Here is an 18,216-nt window from a genome sequence, read left to right on the forward strand (position 1 = left end):
ACAGTGCAGGACAGTATCCACTAAAGAGGCTAAGAGCTAGGAAGTGATCCGGGTGGAGCAAAGTTACTGGAAAGTCTATGAACTCCATCTCGCAGCGCGGGTGTCAGCAGGAAACCCTCAGCACTCTGCTTATCCCAGGTAACAAGGTCTGGGGCCTGTGTCACCCATTAGTACGGTTCAGCCAAAGCTAGTGGGCATAAGGTGTGTAGACTATAGGAAAGTCAATACACAGGCACAGGTTGCTTCTTCTTCTTCTACAAGTATTCTTCTCTCCAACATCCCGGCAGAGCACATTACTACTTGGGCGCCCTCCTCTTTACGTTATCAACAGAGTCTGTAATTATTCACCACCACCTGCACAGCACGTACACCGCAACCTTGGGACATTTCCCCTTTCTGTGGGTGGCAGGTCCTACTACTATCCGGTCATTACACCGCTCTGACCACCTGTGACTACACTATCCCAAGGGACCCGGCAGCAACCCGACAGGACACTGACCACAGGGGAGAAGGGTACAACCGGCCTTACACCTTAAAAGCAGGCGTGCCATCACTCCTGTGTGCCCACCTGGCACTGGCGTCCGGCTGGCACTGGCACTGGCTTCCATCTAGCAAGTGACCGGCCGTCCCACCGCTACAACATCATCCGGGGGTCAGAGGGGTGGAGGTAATTCTGCGGAGCAATTAGAGTCTAAGCGCCCTTGAGGGTCTGTGGAAAGTTTGGTGCTAGTCTGTATGTAACGCGCTGGTCGCCCAGAATATGATTCCCAGGAAGGTCAATGATTCTTGCTGGTGATGATACTTAAAGGGCCAGTACGGTTATTGTTAATTAAAGCTTAAAGGGGGATTCCCATGAGATAAGGAGGAGGAGGAGGAATGCTTCACCGTTACCGTCAGGGATTATTAGACGGGAGGGAAGGAAAATGTAACTGAGCTAACAAGGATCTCGTCCATGGTGACACAACTAACGTCATGTTGTGGCTTTGTGGTTTGTACAGTCCCATAGGGGATACATGGTGCAGCCGGCAGTACAGCGCCCTCGTCTGGTCAGTCGGAGAGCAGCTCAACCAGTATTGATCACTAGTGACTGTATCTGGTCATGTGACTGTGATAACATCCCCTTATATCTCTATGGAGCACTGGCTGCAGGTTGTGGGCTGTCATGTGGGCATACACAGGGGGTTAAGTGCCCAGTACTGCTGCACCAGTCAAAGCAGGTGGCGCCCCCAGCAGGGAGGGGGTGTTACTGCAGATTATACACCGCAAAAAAAAATCAGATCTGAATGTTGCCTTAAAACTGCGCTATAGCGTCTAGTAGTGGGGCGGCATTAGGTCTTATATATAAACAAGGGACCACAAGACGCATAAGTATGGCTATCAGTATATACCACATCTAGAGAAAGATGGAAAACAGGCAACCCTGAGGGAAAAGTCAGCGCACTCCGAGAAAGATGACCCCCACATCTGTATGGCTCCCACCATGTACAGGCTCATAACCTATGGGAACAGCGATGGGGGCAACGTAAGCGCACCCTGAGGATAGATGACCCCCACATCTGTATGGCTCCCACCATGTACGGGCTCATTACCTATGGGAACGGCGATGGGGACAACGTAAGCGCACCCCGAGATAGATGACCCCCACATCTGTATGGCTCCCACCATGTACGGGCTCATAACCGATGGGGACAGCGTAAGCGCACCCCGAGAGAGATGACCCCCACATCTGTATGGCTCCCACCATGTACAGGCTCATAACCTATGGGAACAGCGATGGGGACAATGTAAGCGCACCCCGAGATAGATGACCCCCACATCTGTATGGCTCCCCCCATTTACAGGCTCATTATCTACGGGAACAGCGATGGGGACAATGTAAGCGCACCCCGAGATAGATGACCACCACATCTGTATGGCTCCCACCATGTACTGGCTCATTACCTATGAGAACAGCGCGGGGGACAATGTAAGCGCACCCCGAGAGAGATGACCCCCACATCTGTATGGCTTCCACCATGTACAGGCTCATAACCTATAGGAACAGCAATGGGGACAATGTAAGCGCACCCCGAGAGAGATGACCCCCACATCTGTATGGCTCCCACCATATACTGGCTCATTACCTATGGGAACAGCGATGGGGACAACGTAAGCGCACCCTGAGGATACATGACCCCCACATCTGTATGGCTTCCACCATGTACGGGCTCATAACCTATAGGAACAGCGATGGGGACAATGTAAGCGCACCCCGAGATAGATGACCACCACATCTGTATGGCTCCCACCATGTACGGGCTCATTACCGATGGGAACAGCAATGGGGACAATGTAAGCGCACCCCGAGATAGATGACCCCCACATCTGTATGGCTCCCCCCATTTACAGGCTCATTACCTATGGGAACAGCAATGGGGACAATGTAAGCTGACTGAGAGGCCACGCTGCCCAGAGGTGACAGAACGTCTCCAGACATCTACTAAGCAGCTGCCAAATGACACATCCCAGAATCCTCAGCCAAGAGGTCATGTGATTGTCAGGATGGGATAATGATCCAGTGATGGCCGGCGAGGAGGCTGTGGTCAGCTGTCAAAATCCAATCAATCCGCCGACATCTGTAATTAAATAACAATACGCCGTCCAATACTGGGAAGGAGTCTAGAGGGGAAGTGATTCCACAGAGGATGAGAGTCCGGATACAGAGGATGAGAGTCCGGATACAGAGGATGAGAGTCCGAATACAGACGATGAGAGTCCGGATACAGACGACGAGAGTCCGAATACAGACGATGAGAGTCCGGATACAGACGACGAGAGTCCGGATACAGAGGATGAGAGTCCGGATACAGACGACGAGAGTCGGGATACAGAGGATGAGAGTCCGGATACAGAGGATGAGAGTCCGGATACAGAGGATGAGAGTCCGGATACAGACGTTGAGAGTCGGGATACAGATGAGAGTCTGGATACAGAGGATGAGAGTCCGGATACAGACGATGAGAGTCGGGATACAGAGGATGAGAGTCCGGATACAGAGGATGAGAGTCCGGATACAGACGTTGAGAGTCGGGATACAGATGAGAGTCGGGATACAGAGGATGAGAGTCCGGATACAGGCGATGAGAGTCCGGATACAGACGATGAGAGTCCGGATACAGAGGATGAGAGTCCGGATACAGACGACGAGAGTCGGGATACAGAGGATGAGAGTCCGGATACAGAGGATGAGAGTCCGGATACAGACGTTGAGAGTCGGGATACAGATGAGAGTCGGGATACAGAGGATGAGAGTCCGGATACAGGCGATGAGAGTCCGGATACAGACGATGAGAGTCCGGATACAGACGATGAGAGTCCGGATAGAGAGGATGAGAGTCCGGATATAGAGGATGAGAGTCCGGATACAGAGGATGAGAGTCCGGAACACACCGTGAGAGTCGGGATACAGACGTTGAGAGTCGGGATACAGAGGATGAGAGTCCGGATACAGAGGATGAGAGTCCGGATACAGACGTTGAGAGTCGGGATACAGAGGATGAGAGTCGGGATACAGAGGATGAGAGTCGGGATACAGGCGATGAGAGTCCGGATACAGAGGATGAGAGTCCGGATACAGAGGATGAGAGTCCGGATACAGACGTTGAGAGTCGGGATACAGACGTTGAGAGTCGGGATACAGAGGATGAGAGTCGGGATACAGAGGATGAGAGTCGGGATACAGAGGATGAGAGTCGGGATACAGAGGATGAGAGTCCGGATACAGGCGATGAGAGTCCGGATACAGGCGATGAGAGTCCGGATACAGACGATGAGAGTCGGGATACAGAGGATGAGAGTCCGGATACAGAGGATGAGAGTCCGGATACAGACGTTGAGAGTCGGGATACAGAGGATGAGAGTCGGGATACAGAGGATGAGAGTCGGGATACAGAGGATGAGAGTCGGGATACAGAGGATGAGAGTCGGGATACAGAGGATGAGAGTCCGGATACAGGCGATGAGAGTCCGGATACAGGCGATGAGAGTCCGGATACAGACGATGAGAGTCGGGATACAGGCGATGAGAGTCCGGATACAGACGATAAGAGTCGGGATACAGGCAATGAGAGTCCAGATACAGGTGATGAGAGTCCGGATACAGATAATGAGAGTCCGGATACAGAGGATGAGAGTCCGGATACAGACGATGAGAGTCCGGATAAAGACGATGAGAGTCCGGATACAGACGATGAGAGTCCAGATACAGACGCCGATATGTATAATAATAATATCTACTCTATAGCGCCAACATATTCCATAGCACATTACACGTCTGCCGTACACATGAAACCTGTACATGCTGCCGTCTACATAGATGTAACAGACTAAACAGGCGGATGATGGGAGTTATCCTTCCATATATCCTCACACAGGGTCAGGGCTGGATCTTTACCAGGTACAATCCAGAGCAAAGGGAACAGGCGAAAATCAATGTCACCTCTGATCTGTATCCACAACCGAGCCAAGTATCACATCCCTGAGGAAGAGCAACTGCAGCAGATGTAACAAGGTTCCCATACCAGTCCCATCTGTTACCAAAAGAGGGCAGTATAAGGAAACATTCACACCTGCTAAGGATCATAGCTAATAATTTCTACTGGTTACACTTACAATCTATTCTTATACATAGAAGCAGTATTATAGTAGTTATATCCCTGTATATAGGAGCAGTATTATAGTAGTTATATTCCTGTATATAGGAGCAGTATTATAGTAGTTATATTCCTGTATATAGGAGCAGTATTATAGTAGTTATATTCCTGTATATAGGGGGCAGTATTATAGTAGTTATATTCCTGTATATAGGAGCAGTATTATAGTAGTTATATTCCTGTATATAGGAGCAGTATTATAGTAGTTATATCCCTGTATATAGGAGCAGTATTCTAGTAGTTATATTCCTGTATATAGGGAGCAGTATTATAGTAGTTATATCCCTGTATATAGGAGCAGTATTATAGTAGTTATATCCCTGTATATAGCGAGCAGTATTATAGTAGTTATATTCCTGTATATAGGAGCAGTATTATAGTAGTATATTCCTTTATATAGGAGCAGTATTATAGTAGTTATATTCTTATACATAGAAGCAGTATTATAGTAGTTATATCCCTGTATATAGTAGTTATATTCCTGTATATAGGGAGCAGTATTATAGTAGTTATATTCCTGTATATAGGAGCAGTATTATAGTAGTTATATTCCTGTATATAGGAGCAGTATTATAGTAGTTATATTCCTGTATATAGGAGCAGTATTATAGTAGTTATATTCCTGTATATAGGAGCAGTATTATAGTAGTTATATTCCTGTATATAGGAGCAGTATTATAGTAGTATATTCCTGTATATAGGGAGCAGTATTATAGTAGTTATATTCCTGTACATAGGAGCAGTATTATAGTAGTTATATTCCTGTATATAGGAGCAGTATTATAGTAGTTATATTCCTGTATATAGGAGCAGTATTATAGTAGTTATATTCCTGTATATAGGAGCAGTATTATAGTAGTTATGCGGTTCAGGGAAGAAACAGAGTGCTGCACCTCACACCTATGGCTGATACTAGTGCCCCTAGGCTAAATAAAAAACACATCAGAATTTTGTGTATGAATTTATCAAGCCATACTGCCCCATGTACCTCGTGCAGGTATCTGATACACATGGGTCCCTACACTAAGTCCACACCGTGCCAGTCAGTGACCACCAACCCCGCAGGCACGCACAGTCAGGGAACGGGGGCCATGGGACGGCCCTGCGACCCCCATGCCACAGGACCAGACCCAAAAACACCACACCAGAACCCGGCCAGCACCGCCGGCGGAGAAGGTCGCCCCCAAACAGCACAAGTCTGGATGAGGTATTGCGCTCACCATAGCTGCAGCAGACAGAATGGGAAAAACAGGAGGGATTAAAACCATGTGCACTCAGGTGTCTCCTGCTAATTGCGGTCATGTGACCCACATGACCAAAATTAGCAGGATATGCCTGTGCTCACATGTCTGGATCTTATGTCTTCCCCATTCTGTGAGAGCAGCAATGGTAAGTGTAATACCATATCCATACTTGTGTCGTTTGGGGGCAGCCTTCCCCGCCGGTGGTGCTGGCTGGGTTTTGGTGGGGCTTTTTGGGTCTGGTCCTGTGACATTGGGGTTGCAGGGCCGTTCCATGGCCTCCCTTCCCTGTATGTGCACGCTTTACGGGGTTGGCGGTCGCTGACCGACACGGTGTGGAGTTAGCGTAGGGACCCGTGTGGACCAGAGGACCTGCGCGGTGGTACACGGGGCAATATGGCTTGATCAATTCATATACAGACACTCTGGTGTTGATTTTTAATATAGGCCTAGCGGCATTAGTATCAGCCATAGATGGGATGTGCAGCCGTTCCATTCTCTCCAGTTCGTGTATTATAGTAGTTATATTCCTGTATATAGGAGCAGTATTATAGTAGTTATATTCCTGTATATAGGAGCAGTGTTATAGTAGTTATATTCCTGTATATAGGAGCAGTATTATAGTAGTTATATTCTTGTACACAGGCGGCAGTAATGTATAGCACCCATCACTTTCCATCATCATTTGCTTCAGTTATTAGAAAGCAGACAATAATCAGGGAATGAGGACAAACATTTAATTCTCTCAATCAGATGGAATTACAATAGATCTTATTTCAGGAGACGAATCAGACACCAAATTGTAAACATTTACCACAAATCCACCAGAGACTCTTTGTATAATTGTGCGGCAGATAAGAGCGGAGCACACGGGGCCAGGCTCCAGATTATGTACACGGTACAGCAGAGCTCCCCAAATACTTACGTATCAGCTCTTCTTCTTAAAGGGCCAACAACCCATTCTAGAGCATCATAACAGGAGCGGCTGATATCAGTCATATATTGATGCCTCAGCACTGGAGATGCCACATACAGTAGGGATGTGGGGATCAGAGCGGTTTTTACATTTTTTGTAACTCTTTACATTGAGGAACATTAGTGTTTTCTTAAACCCACAGGTAACAATAAATTATCTCATAGTAGTGATTGCATTGTATTGCATAGATAAAAATTTACATGGCTGTCGTAATAGTGTCTATGGTCACAGCCTCATCTATCACCATGGTGTCTATGGTAATGGCCTCATCTGTGGTCATGGTGTCTATAGCCATGGTGTCTATGGTCATGGCCTCATCTGTGGTCATGGTGTCTATGGTCATGGCCTCATCTGTGGTCATGGTGTCTATGGTCATGGCCTCATCTGTGGTCATGGTGTCTGTGGTCATGGTGTCTATAGTCATGGTGTCTATGGTCATGGCCTCATCTGTGGTCATGGTGTCTATAGTCATGGTGTCTATGGTAATGGCCTCATCTGTGGTCATGGTGTCTATGGTCATGGCCTCATCTGTTTTCATGTGTCTATAGTCATGGTGTCTATGGTAATGGCCTCATCTGTGGTCATGGTGTCTATAGTCATGGTGTCTATGGTCATGGCCTCATCTGTGGTCATGGTGTCTATAGTCATGGTGTCTATGGTAATGGCCTCATCTGTGGTCATGGTGTCTATAGTCATGGTGTCTATGGACATGGCCTCATCTGTGGTCATGGTGTCTATGGTCATGGCCTCATCTGTGGTCATGGTGTCTATGGTCATGGCCTCATCTGTGGTCATGGTGTCTATAGTCATGGTGTCTATGGTCATGGCCTCATCTGTGTTCATGGTGTCTATAGATATGGCCTCATCTATCACCATGGTGTCTATGGTCATGGCCTCATCTGTGGTCATGGTGTCTATAGTCATGGCCTCATCTATCACCATGGTGTCTATGGTCATGGCCTCATCTGTGGCCTTTAAAGGCTCTCTGGCCACAGACTCTATAACCATGGTGTCTAAAGTCATGGTGTCCTTATTCATGGTGCCCATTGTCATGGACCTAATCATCATGGCTTCTATAGTCATGGTCTATGGTTTTATAGTAATTGGTGAAGATAAATTAATTAAGGCCACACCCCTATGAAGTCCCCCGGCTTTACTAAGGGTCCATTTACACAGATTATCTGCCAAAGATTTGAAGCCAAAGCCAGGAAAAGACTATAAACAGAGATCAGGTCATAACGGAAAGTCTGAGATTTCTCCTCTTTTCAAATCCATGTCTGGCTTTGACTTCAAATCTTTGGCAGACATCTACACCTTAATTCCCAGAGCAGGTGTAGCTTACTACCTGTTTGCAGGGGTAAATCATGATAGAGTAGGGGCAGGAGGAGGCCACGCCCCTTGTCTGCCTGTATTGACTCTGTATTGTTTCTCTGTATTGTCTCTATAGTCATCATCTCTGTATTGTCTCTATAGTTGTAGTCTCTCTATATTTTCTCCATAGTCATTGTCTCTCTATATTGTCTCTATAGTTGTAGTCTCTCTGTATTGTCTCTATAGTTGTAGTCTCTCTGTATTGTCTCTATAGTCATTGTTTCTCTGTATTGTCTCTATACTTGTAGTCTCTCTATATTGTGTCCATAGTCATTGTCTCTCTATATTGTCTCCATAGTCATTGTCTCTCTATATTGTCTATATAGTTGTAGTCTGTCTGAATTGTCTCTATAGTTGTAGTCTCTCTGTATTGTCTCCATAGTCATCATCTCTCTATATTGTCTCTATAGTTGTAGTCTCTCTGTATTGTCTCCATAGTCATCATCTCTCTGTATTGTCTCTATAGCCATCATCTTTCTGTATTGTCTCTATAGTCATCATCTCTCTGTATTGTCTCCATAGCCATCATCTCTCTGTATTGTCTCCATAGCCATTATCTCTCTGTATTGTCTCCATAGCCATCATCTTTCTGTATTGTCTCTATAGCCATTATCTCTCTGTATTGTCTCTATAGTCATCATCTCTCTGTATTGTCTCTATAGCCATTATCTCTCTGCATTGTCTCTATAGCCATTGTGTCTCTGTATTGTCTCCATAGTTGTAGTCTCTCTGTATTGTCTCTATAGTCATCATCTCTCTGTATTGTCTCTATAGTTGTAGTCTCTCTGTATTGTCTCCATAGCTGTAGTCTCTCTGTATTGTCTCTATAGTTGTAGTCTCTCTGTATTGTCTCCATAGTCATTGTCTCTCTGTATTGTCTCTATAGTTGTAGTCTCTCTGTATTGTCTCTATAGCTGTAGTCTCTCTGTATTGTCTCTATAGTTGTAGTCTCTCTGTATTGTCTCCATAGCCATTGTCTCTCTGTATAGTCTCTATAGTTGTAGTCTCTCTGTATTGTCTCTATAGTTGTAGTCTCTCAGTATTGTCTCTATAGCTGTAGTCTCTCTGTATTGTCTCTATAGCTGTAGTCTCTCTGTATTGTTTCTATAGCTGTAGTCTCTCTGTATTGTCTCTATAGTTGTAGTCTCTCTGTATTGTCTCTATAGCTGTAGTCTCTCTGTATTGTCTCTATAGTTGTAGTCTCTCTGTATTGTCTCTATAGTTGTAGTCTCTCTGTATTGTCTCTATAGCTGTAGTCTCTCTGTATTGTTTCTATAGCTGTAGTCTCTCTGTATTGTCTCTATAGCCATTGTCTCTCTGTATTGTCTCTATAGCTGTAGTCTCTCTGTATTGTCTCTATAGTTGTAGTCTCTCTGTATTGTCTCTATAGCTGTAGTCTCTCTGTATTGTCTCTATAGTTGTAGTCTCTCTATATTGTCTCTATAGTTGTAGTCTCTCTGTATTGTCTCTATAGTTGTAGTCTCTCTGTATTGTCTCTATAGTTGTAGTCTCTCAGTATTGTCTCTATAGCTGTAGTCTCTCTGTATTGTCTCTATAGCTGTAGTCTCTCTGTATTGTCTCCATAGCCATTGTCTCTCTGTATAGTCTCTATAGTTGTAGTCTCTCTGTATTGTCTCTATAGTTGTAGTCTCTCTATATTGTCTCTATAGCTGTAGTCTCTCTGTATTGTCTCCATAGCTGTAGTCTCTCTGTATTGTCTCTATAGTCATCATCTCTCTGTATTGTCTCTATAGTTGTAGTCTCCCTGTATTGTCTCTATAGTTGTAGTCTCTCTGTATTGTCTCCATAGTCATTGTCTCTCTGTATTGTCTCTATAGTTGTAGCCTCTCTGTATTGTCTCTATAGTTGTAGTCTCTCTGTATTGTCTCCATAGTCATTGTCTCTCTGTATTGTCTCTATAGTTGTAGTCTCTCTGTATTGTCTCTATAATTGTAGTCTCTCTGTATTGTCTCTATAGTTGTAGTCTCTCTGTATTGTCTCTATAGTTGTAGTCTCTCTGTATTGTCTCTATAGTTGTAGTCTCTCTGTATTGTCTCTATAGTCATCATCTCTCTGTATTGTCTCTATAGTTGTAGTCTCTGTATTGTCTCTATAGTTGTAGGCTCTCTGTATTGTCTCTATAGTTGTAGTCTCTCTGTATTGTCTCCATAGTCATTGTCTCTCTGTATTGTCTCTATAGTTGTAGTCTCTCTGTATTGTCTCTATAGTTGTAGTCTCTCTGTATTGTCTCCATAGTCATTGTCTCTCTGTATTGTCTCTATAGTTGTAGTCTCTCTGTATTGTCTCTATAGTCATTATCTCTCTGTATTGTCTCTATAGTTGTAGTCTCTCTGTATTGTCTCTATAGCTGTAGTCTCTCTGTATTGTCTCTATAGCTGTAGTCTCTCTGTATTGTTTCTATTGCTGTAGTCTCTCTGTATTGTCTCTATAGTTGTAGTCTCTCTGTATTGTCTCTATAGCTGTAGTCTCTCTGTATTGTCTCTATAGTTGTAGTCTCTCTGTATTGTCTCTATAGTTGTATTCTCTCTGTATTGTCTCTATAGTCATCATCTCTCTGTATTGTCTCTATAGCTGTAGTCTCTCTGTATTGTCTCTATAGTTGTAGTCTCTCTGTATTGTCTCTATAGTTGTAGTCTCTCTGTATTGTCTCTATAGTTGTAGTCTCTCTGTATTGTCTCTATAGCTGTAGTCTCTCTGTATTGTCTCTATAGCTGTAGTCTCTCTGTATTGTCTCTATAGCTGTAGTCTCTCTGTATTGTCTCTATAGTTGTAGTCTCTCTGTATTGTCTCTATAGCTGTAGTCTCTCTGTATTGTCTCTATAGCTGTAGTCTCTCTGTATTGTCTCTATAGTTGTAGTCTCTCTGTATTGTCTCTATAGTTGTAGTCTCTCTGTATTGTCTCTATAGTTGTAGTCTCTCTGTATTGTCTCTATAGCTGTAGTCTCTCTGTATTGTCTTTATAGCTGTAGTCTCTCTGTATTGTCTCCATAGTCATTGTCTCTCTGTATTGTCTCTATAGTTGTAGTCTCTCTGTATTGTCTCTATAGTCATTATCTCTCTGTATTGTCTCTATAGTTGTAGTCTCTCTGTATTGTCTCTATAGCTGTAGTCTCTCTGTATTGTCTCTATAGCTGTAGTCTCTCTGTATTGTTTCTATTGCTGTAGTCTCTCTGTATTGTCTCTATAGTTGTAGTCTCTCTGTATTGTCTCTATAGCTGTAGTCTCTCTGTATTGTCTCTATAGTTGTAGTCTCTCTGTATTGTCTCTATAGTTGTATTCTCTCTGTATTGTCTCTATAGTCATCATCTCTCTGTATTGTCTCTATAGCTGTAGTCTCTCTGTATTGTCTCTATAGTTGTAGTCTCTCTGTATTGTCTCTATAGTTGTAGTCTCTCTGTATTGTCTCTATAGTTGTAGTCTCTCTGTATTGTCTCTATAGCTGTAGTCTCTCTGTATTGTCTCTATAGCTGTAGTCTCTCTGTATTGTCTCTATAGCTGTAGTCTCTCTGTATTGTCTCTATAGTTGTAGTCTCTCTGTATTGTCTCTATAGTTGTAGTCTCTCTGTATTGTCTCTATAGTTGTAGTCTCTCTGTATTGTCTCTATAGCTGTAGTCTCTCTGTATTGTCTTTATAGCTGTAGTCTCTCTGTATTGTCTTTATAGTTGTACTCTCCGCAGTCATGTTGTCTAGTCAGGGTCTCTGTAGTCTTTGGGGATAATTCATCTTGCAGGGATGTTTATGTGATTTGTCTGGTAGGTCGGGTATTGTGCCACCTCTTTTAGTCACACGTCACTTCATACTTTAGATTCTTTTTTATTGTAGCAGATTTTCTGGTGTGATTTGCCTGTGTCTGCCACCCCCACAGTGGAGAAAAATTGTGCAAAATTCTGTGCATTTTTTAAATAGTCAGTCATCATTAATATGACAGGTCCATCTGCAAACTGCGCCCAGTATGCCAGACAAATGGTCTGTACAGTGCTGGTCTCTATGGTCATGGTCTGTACAGTGCTGGTCTCTATGGTCATGGTCTGTACAGTGCTGGTCTCTATGGTCATGGTCTGTACAGTGCTGGTCTCTATGATCATGGTCTGTACAGTGCTGGTCTCTATGGTCATGGTCTGTACAGTGCTGGTCTCTATGATCATGGTCTGTACAGTGCTGGTCTCTATGGTCATGGTCTGTACAGTGCTGGTCTCTATGGTCATGGTCTGTACAGTGCTGGTCTCTATGGCCATGGTCTGTAGAGTGCTGGTCTCTATGGTCATGGTCTGTACAGTGCTGGTCTCTATGGCCATGGTCTGTAGAGTGCTGGTCTCTATGGTCATGGTCTGTACAGTGCTGGTCTCTATGGTCATGGTCTGTACAGTGCTGGTCTCTATGGTCATGGTCTGTACAGTGCTGGTCTCTATGGTCATGGTCTGTACAGTGCTGGTCTCTATGGCCATGGTCTGTACAGTGCTGGTCTCTATGATCATGGTCTGTACAGTGCTGGTCTCTATGATCATGGTCTGTACAGTGCTGGTCTCTATGGTCATGGTCTGTACAGTGCTGGTCTCTATGGTCATGGTCTGTACAGTGCTGGTCTCTATGGTCATGGTCTGTACAGTGCTGGTCTCTATGGTCATGGTCTGTACAGTGCTGGTCTCTATGGTCATGGTCTGTACAGTGCTGGTCTCTATGGTCATGGTCTGTACAGTGCTGGTCTCTATGGTCATGGTCTGTACAGTGCTGGTCTCTATGGCCATGGTCTGTACAGTGCTGGTCTCTATGGTCATGGTCTGTACAGTGCTGGTCTCTATGGTCATGGTCTGTAGAGTGCTGGTCTCTATGGTCATGGTCTGTACAGTGCTGGTCTCTATGGTCTGTACAGTGCTGGTCTCTATGGTCATGGTCTCTACAGTGCTGGTCTCTATGGTCTGTACAGTGCTGGTCTCTATGGTCATGGTCTGTACAGTGCTGGTCTCTATGGTCATGGTCTGTACAGTGCTGGTCTCTATGGTCTGTACAATGCTGGTCTCTATGGTCATGGTCTGTACAGTGCTGGTCTCTATGGTCATGGTCTGTACAGTGCTGGTCTCTATGGTCTGTACAGTGCTGGTCTCTATGGTCATGGTCTGTACAGTGCTGGTCTCTATGGTCATGGTCTGTACAGTGCTGGTCTCTATGGTCATGGTCTGTAGAGTGCTGGTCTCTATGGTCATGGTCTGTACAGTGCTGGTCTCTATGGTCATGGTCTGTACAGTGCTGGTCTCTATGGTCATGGTCTGTAGAGTGCTGGTCTCTATGGTCATGGTCTGTACAGTGCTGGTCTCTATGGTCTGTACAGTGCTGGTCTCTATGGTCATGGTCTGTACAGTGCTGGTCTCTATGGTCTGTACAGTGCTGGTCTCTATGGTCTGTACAGTGCTGGTCTCTATGGTCATGGTCTGTAGAGTGCTGGTCTCTATGGTCTGTACAGTGCTGGTCTCTATGGTCTGTACAGTGCTGGTCTCTATGGTCATGGTCTGTAGAGTGCTGGTCTCTATGGTCTGTACAGTGCTGGTCTCTATGGCCATGGTCTGTACAGTGCTGGTCTCTATGGTCATGGTCTGTACAGTGCTGGTCTCTATGGTCATGGTCTGTACAGTGCTGGTCTCTATGGTCTGTACAGTGCTGGTCTCTATGGTCATGGTCTGTACAGTGCTGGTCTCTATGGTCATGGTCTGTACAGTGCTGGTCTCTATGGTCATGGTCTGTACAGTGCTGGTCTCTATGGTCATGGTCTGTACAGTGCTGGTCTCTATGGCCATGGTCTGTACAGTGCTGGTCTCTATGATCTGTACAGTGCTGGTCTCTATGGTCTGTACAGTGCTGGTCTCTATGGTCATGGTCTGTACAGTGCTGGTCTCTATGGTCATGGTCTGTACAGTGCTGGTCTCTATGGTCATGGTCTGTACAGTGCTGGTCTCTATGGCCATGGTCTGTACAGTGCTGGTCTCTATGGTCATGGTCTGTACAGTGCTGGTCTCTATGGCCATGGTCTGTACAGTGCTGGTCTCTATGGTCATGGTCTGTACAGTGCTGGTCTCTATGGTCATGGTCTGTACAGTGCTGGTCTCTATGGTCTGTACAGTGCTGGTCTCTATGGTCATGGGGGGAGATTTATCAAACATGGAGTAAAGTGAAACTGGCTCAGTCGCCCCTAGCAACCAATCAGATTCCACCTTTCATTCCTCACAGACTCTTTGGAAAATGAAAGGTGGAATCTGATTGGTTGCTAGGGGCAACTGAGACAGTTTTACTTTACACCATGTTTGATAAATCTCCCCCATAGTCTGTATAGTCTCAGTCTCTATGTTAAAAGCTCTCTTGGTCATGAATCTGCATAGTCATAGTCTGTATATCAAAATAGACACAGTCTGTATTGTCACACTCTTTTTGGTCATGGTCTCTATGAGAAAAGCCTCTATGGTCATGGTCTCCACTGTCATGGGCTCTATGAGAACAGTCTCTACTGCCACTGCTCTATGAGAACAGTCTCTATGTTCATGGTCTCCACTGTCATGGTCTCTGTGACAACAGTCTCTATGGTCATGGTCTCCACTTTCATGGTCTCTGTGAGAACAGTCTCTATGGTCATGGTCTCCACTGTCATGGTCTCTATGAGAACAGTCTCTATGGTCATGGTCTCCACTGTCATGGTCTCTATGAGAACAGTCTCTATGGTCATGGTCTCCACTTTCATGGTCTCTGTGAGAACAGTCCCTATGGTCATGGTCTCCACTGTCATGAGCTCTATGAGAACAGTCTCTATGGTCATTGTCTCTATGAAAACAGTCTCTATGGTCATGGTCTCCACTGTCATGAGCTCTATGAGAACAGTCTCTATGGTCATATTCTCTATGAAAATAGTCTCTATGGTCATGGTCTCCACTGTCATGAGCCCTATGAGAACAGTCTCTATGGTTATGGTCCCTATGAGAAAAGCCTCTATGGTCATGGTCTTCACCGTCATGGGCTCTATGAGAACAGTCTCTATGGTCTTTGTCTCTGTGAGAACAGTCTCTATAGTCACAGTCTTTGTCATATAAAGTCTTTCCCCCTCTTTATAGCACTTACTTTGACAAGCCAACCAGTGGCGGCTCAGTCCTGACCAGGCCATGTGCCAGGGACCACATCAAGGGTGATTGTCTCACCGGGGTGACATAGCTGCCTATATGCTGAATACATTTCTCCACTACAAGCTCTCCTGTGGTTCTCCTGCCTACAGCGGATGAACTTCTCCTGAGTCGGTCCTGACCGTGACCATCAGCTGCATATGGCCAGGATTCTCCCAGTAGGGCAGGTCGTATCATGGTGTATATAGTATATATAATCACATACACCGCTTGGCTCTGGCCGTCATCTGCTGGCTGCATTTTTCAACCAGTTAATTTCTATCAGATCGATGTTAATTGAATAATAATGAAGAATTACAGGCGTGCTGCGGCATCCTGTATATTATGCTATAGGTGCACTACAAGACGGCTCGGGATGAAGTTTCCTGATGTCCCAACTGCAATGTTTATTACAGGCAGGTATAATTCTGTATGACGTGATGTCTGGACACTTCCCTGTTCTCTCCACCAAAGCCCAGTAACAGCCAAAGCACAAAAACAATGACGTAACATGGTGTATAGACAGGGAGCATAGTAAACATGGCAGGGTCCGTCACCACCCAGAATATAAGGGGTCTCCAAAGCCAAGGGCTCAGCCCAGCGAGCGGCTCTCTAGAGGTCATGTATGCAGCATCGTCACGAACAACACAGCCCAGGTACAATCTGCCCTGATAGTGACAGACTGAAGACCAGACACTGAATGAATACAGAACAGCTCTGCTGCCAATGCATGTACAATTATAACATATATATATATATATGTATATATATATATATATATATATATATATATATATATATATATATAGTCTGTGCTGGACAACTCTATCCTTAACAAGTGTCAAGTGTGGCTAATAAAAGGGGGTCTCTTGACTCCTGCCCTTCCATTAGCCTCAGCCAGTAGCGGTGATAAGTGCAGCCATTGACTCTTGAGAATTACAAGCATCAAGTACAATCTATATGAACTGTTACAATCAGAAGCCACAACAGAAAGACCCCCGACCACTGTATCTCAGGGGGACCCAGGGTTGTCCAGACAAAACAAGTCCTTAGATGATCCTGCTACACAAGGTGTCCATAATCTGTAGTTATGTCATCTCAACATTTCCTATATGAAGACTAAACAGCAGGTGCGATGTGACGGATAGTATACGGATAGATCTATAATGTATCGCTGTGTTATCACCAACAATAATATCAATGTATTATCATGTAAATATTTGTATGATCAGTAAGATAAACAATAAATACTTAGTAACAGCAGCGACTCCTGACGGATCTGCCCGTCACTCCTCATGACAGGAAATTCTGATGGAGAATCCTCCTATGGTGAGAATAAAGTACAATGTATCTATCTGTATATTGTATCTATCTCCATATCTCTATATATCAATATCTGTATACCATATCTCTCTCCATATATCTATATATACATATATATATATATCAATATCCGTGTATACCGTATCCCTCTCCATATATCTATATATCAATATCCGTGTATACCGTATCTCTGTCCATATATCTATAAATCAATATCCATGTATACCGTATCTCTCTCCATATATCTATATATCAATATCTGTGTATACCGTATGTCTCTCCGTATCTGTCCTGATCACTTCCCAGCACAATACTTGCCCCCTGTCTGCTCCTGTGCTGCCCCAGGGGGCTCCTGACCTATGAGACGCCCCGGCAGGTAGATGTAGCTGCACCCACACTGCACTTGGACTCTCCCATTAGAAACACTGACAATAACTTCTATGGGCAGGAGGGAAGTTTACAGGGAAGTCTGCAGCTCCTTGTCCTCCTGCCGCACATGCTGGGGGGATCACACACAATATTCCTGCTGCAGAGCCAGTGAAATGTTAATAGCTGTGAATAAAGGCTGGGGGTCCCCAAGGAGTGCATTATGGTGAGGGGGCTGACTCTGCAGCAGCTGGCACACACAGGGCAGAAGGGCAGGAGACACCAGCAGACACCCACCCACACACAGCCCCAGTGCAGATGGCAGGGTGGCAGGCAGCGGGCATTGTCTCTGCAGCACAGCCTGCACCCATGTGCTCAGTGTTTGCACCCACCTTGCGGATCCCAGTTCACCTGCTTCCTCGGGGTCTCTATGGGGAATTTCATGTCTCCTGTGAATTGTAGTGACCACCCCAGGTTACTGCAGCATGAATGTGGAGGGCTGGGCAGACAATCCTGGAAGGAGATGAGACAATCCTGGAGAAGAAGGGATGAGACAATCCTGGGGAGGTGGTGGTCCTCTGGGTGAGGTGGTCTGGGGGAGGTGGTGGTCTGTGTGAGGTGGTCTGGGGGAGGTTGTGGTCTGGGTGAGGTGGTGGTCCTCTGGGTGAGGTGGTGGTCTGGGTGAGGTGGTGGTCTGGAGGAGGTGGTGGTCTGGAGGAGGTGGTGGTCTGTGTGAGGTGGTGGTCTCTCCTTCCTTCTCTCCTTACATCAGCCTCAGGCTGGAGCCTCTTGTGGATGGGAGCAGCCTGGTGCAGCCTGATGGAGCAGGGACTGCAGCATTACACATGTGCTGGTTGTCACCTCTGCTGCCAGACACCCGGCCTGCACAATGCTCTGTGAGGGTGAGGAGCGACTGGCATAACGTCATGGCTGCTGGAGAAGACCGCAGTGTGTGATCAGGGAAGATCCCCCCCTCCCAGAACAATAAGACCCCCACCCCTCAGCAGCAGGGGAAGTTACAGAAGATGAGGACACCCCTCCCTGATGGCGCACACACAGGCTGTGGCGGTGCACGGTGAGGAGGATGAGG

At 45.5% G+C, this 18,216-nt stretch overlaps 1 protein-coding gene across 1 annotated transcript in view; it reads right to left on the bottom strand.

The window, feature by feature from the left end:
* The window catches only part of KCNK10 (potassium two pore domain channel subfamily K member 10), a 73,345-nt gene extending 55,761 nt beyond the window's left edge, over positions 1 to 17,584 (bottom strand). The window contains exon 1 of the mRNA XM_069950451.1: positions 17,519 to 17,584. Coding sequence (XP_069806552.1) covers positions 17,519 to 17,570 — 52 coding nt within the window. The 5' untranslated portion in view covers positions 17,571 to 17,584. The remainder of the gene's footprint in view (positions 1 to 17,518) is intronic.
* Positions 17,585 to 18,216: the final 632 nt, after the last annotated feature.

Source organism: Dendropsophus ebraccatus, chromosome 13 (assembly GCF_027789765.1).
Source record: "Dendropsophus ebraccatus isolate aDenEbr1 chromosome 13, aDenEbr1.pat, whole genome shotgun sequence".
In the NCBI taxonomy this organism is placed as follows: Eukaryota; Metazoa; Chordata; class Amphibia; order Anura; family Hylidae; genus Dendropsophus; species Dendropsophus ebraccatus.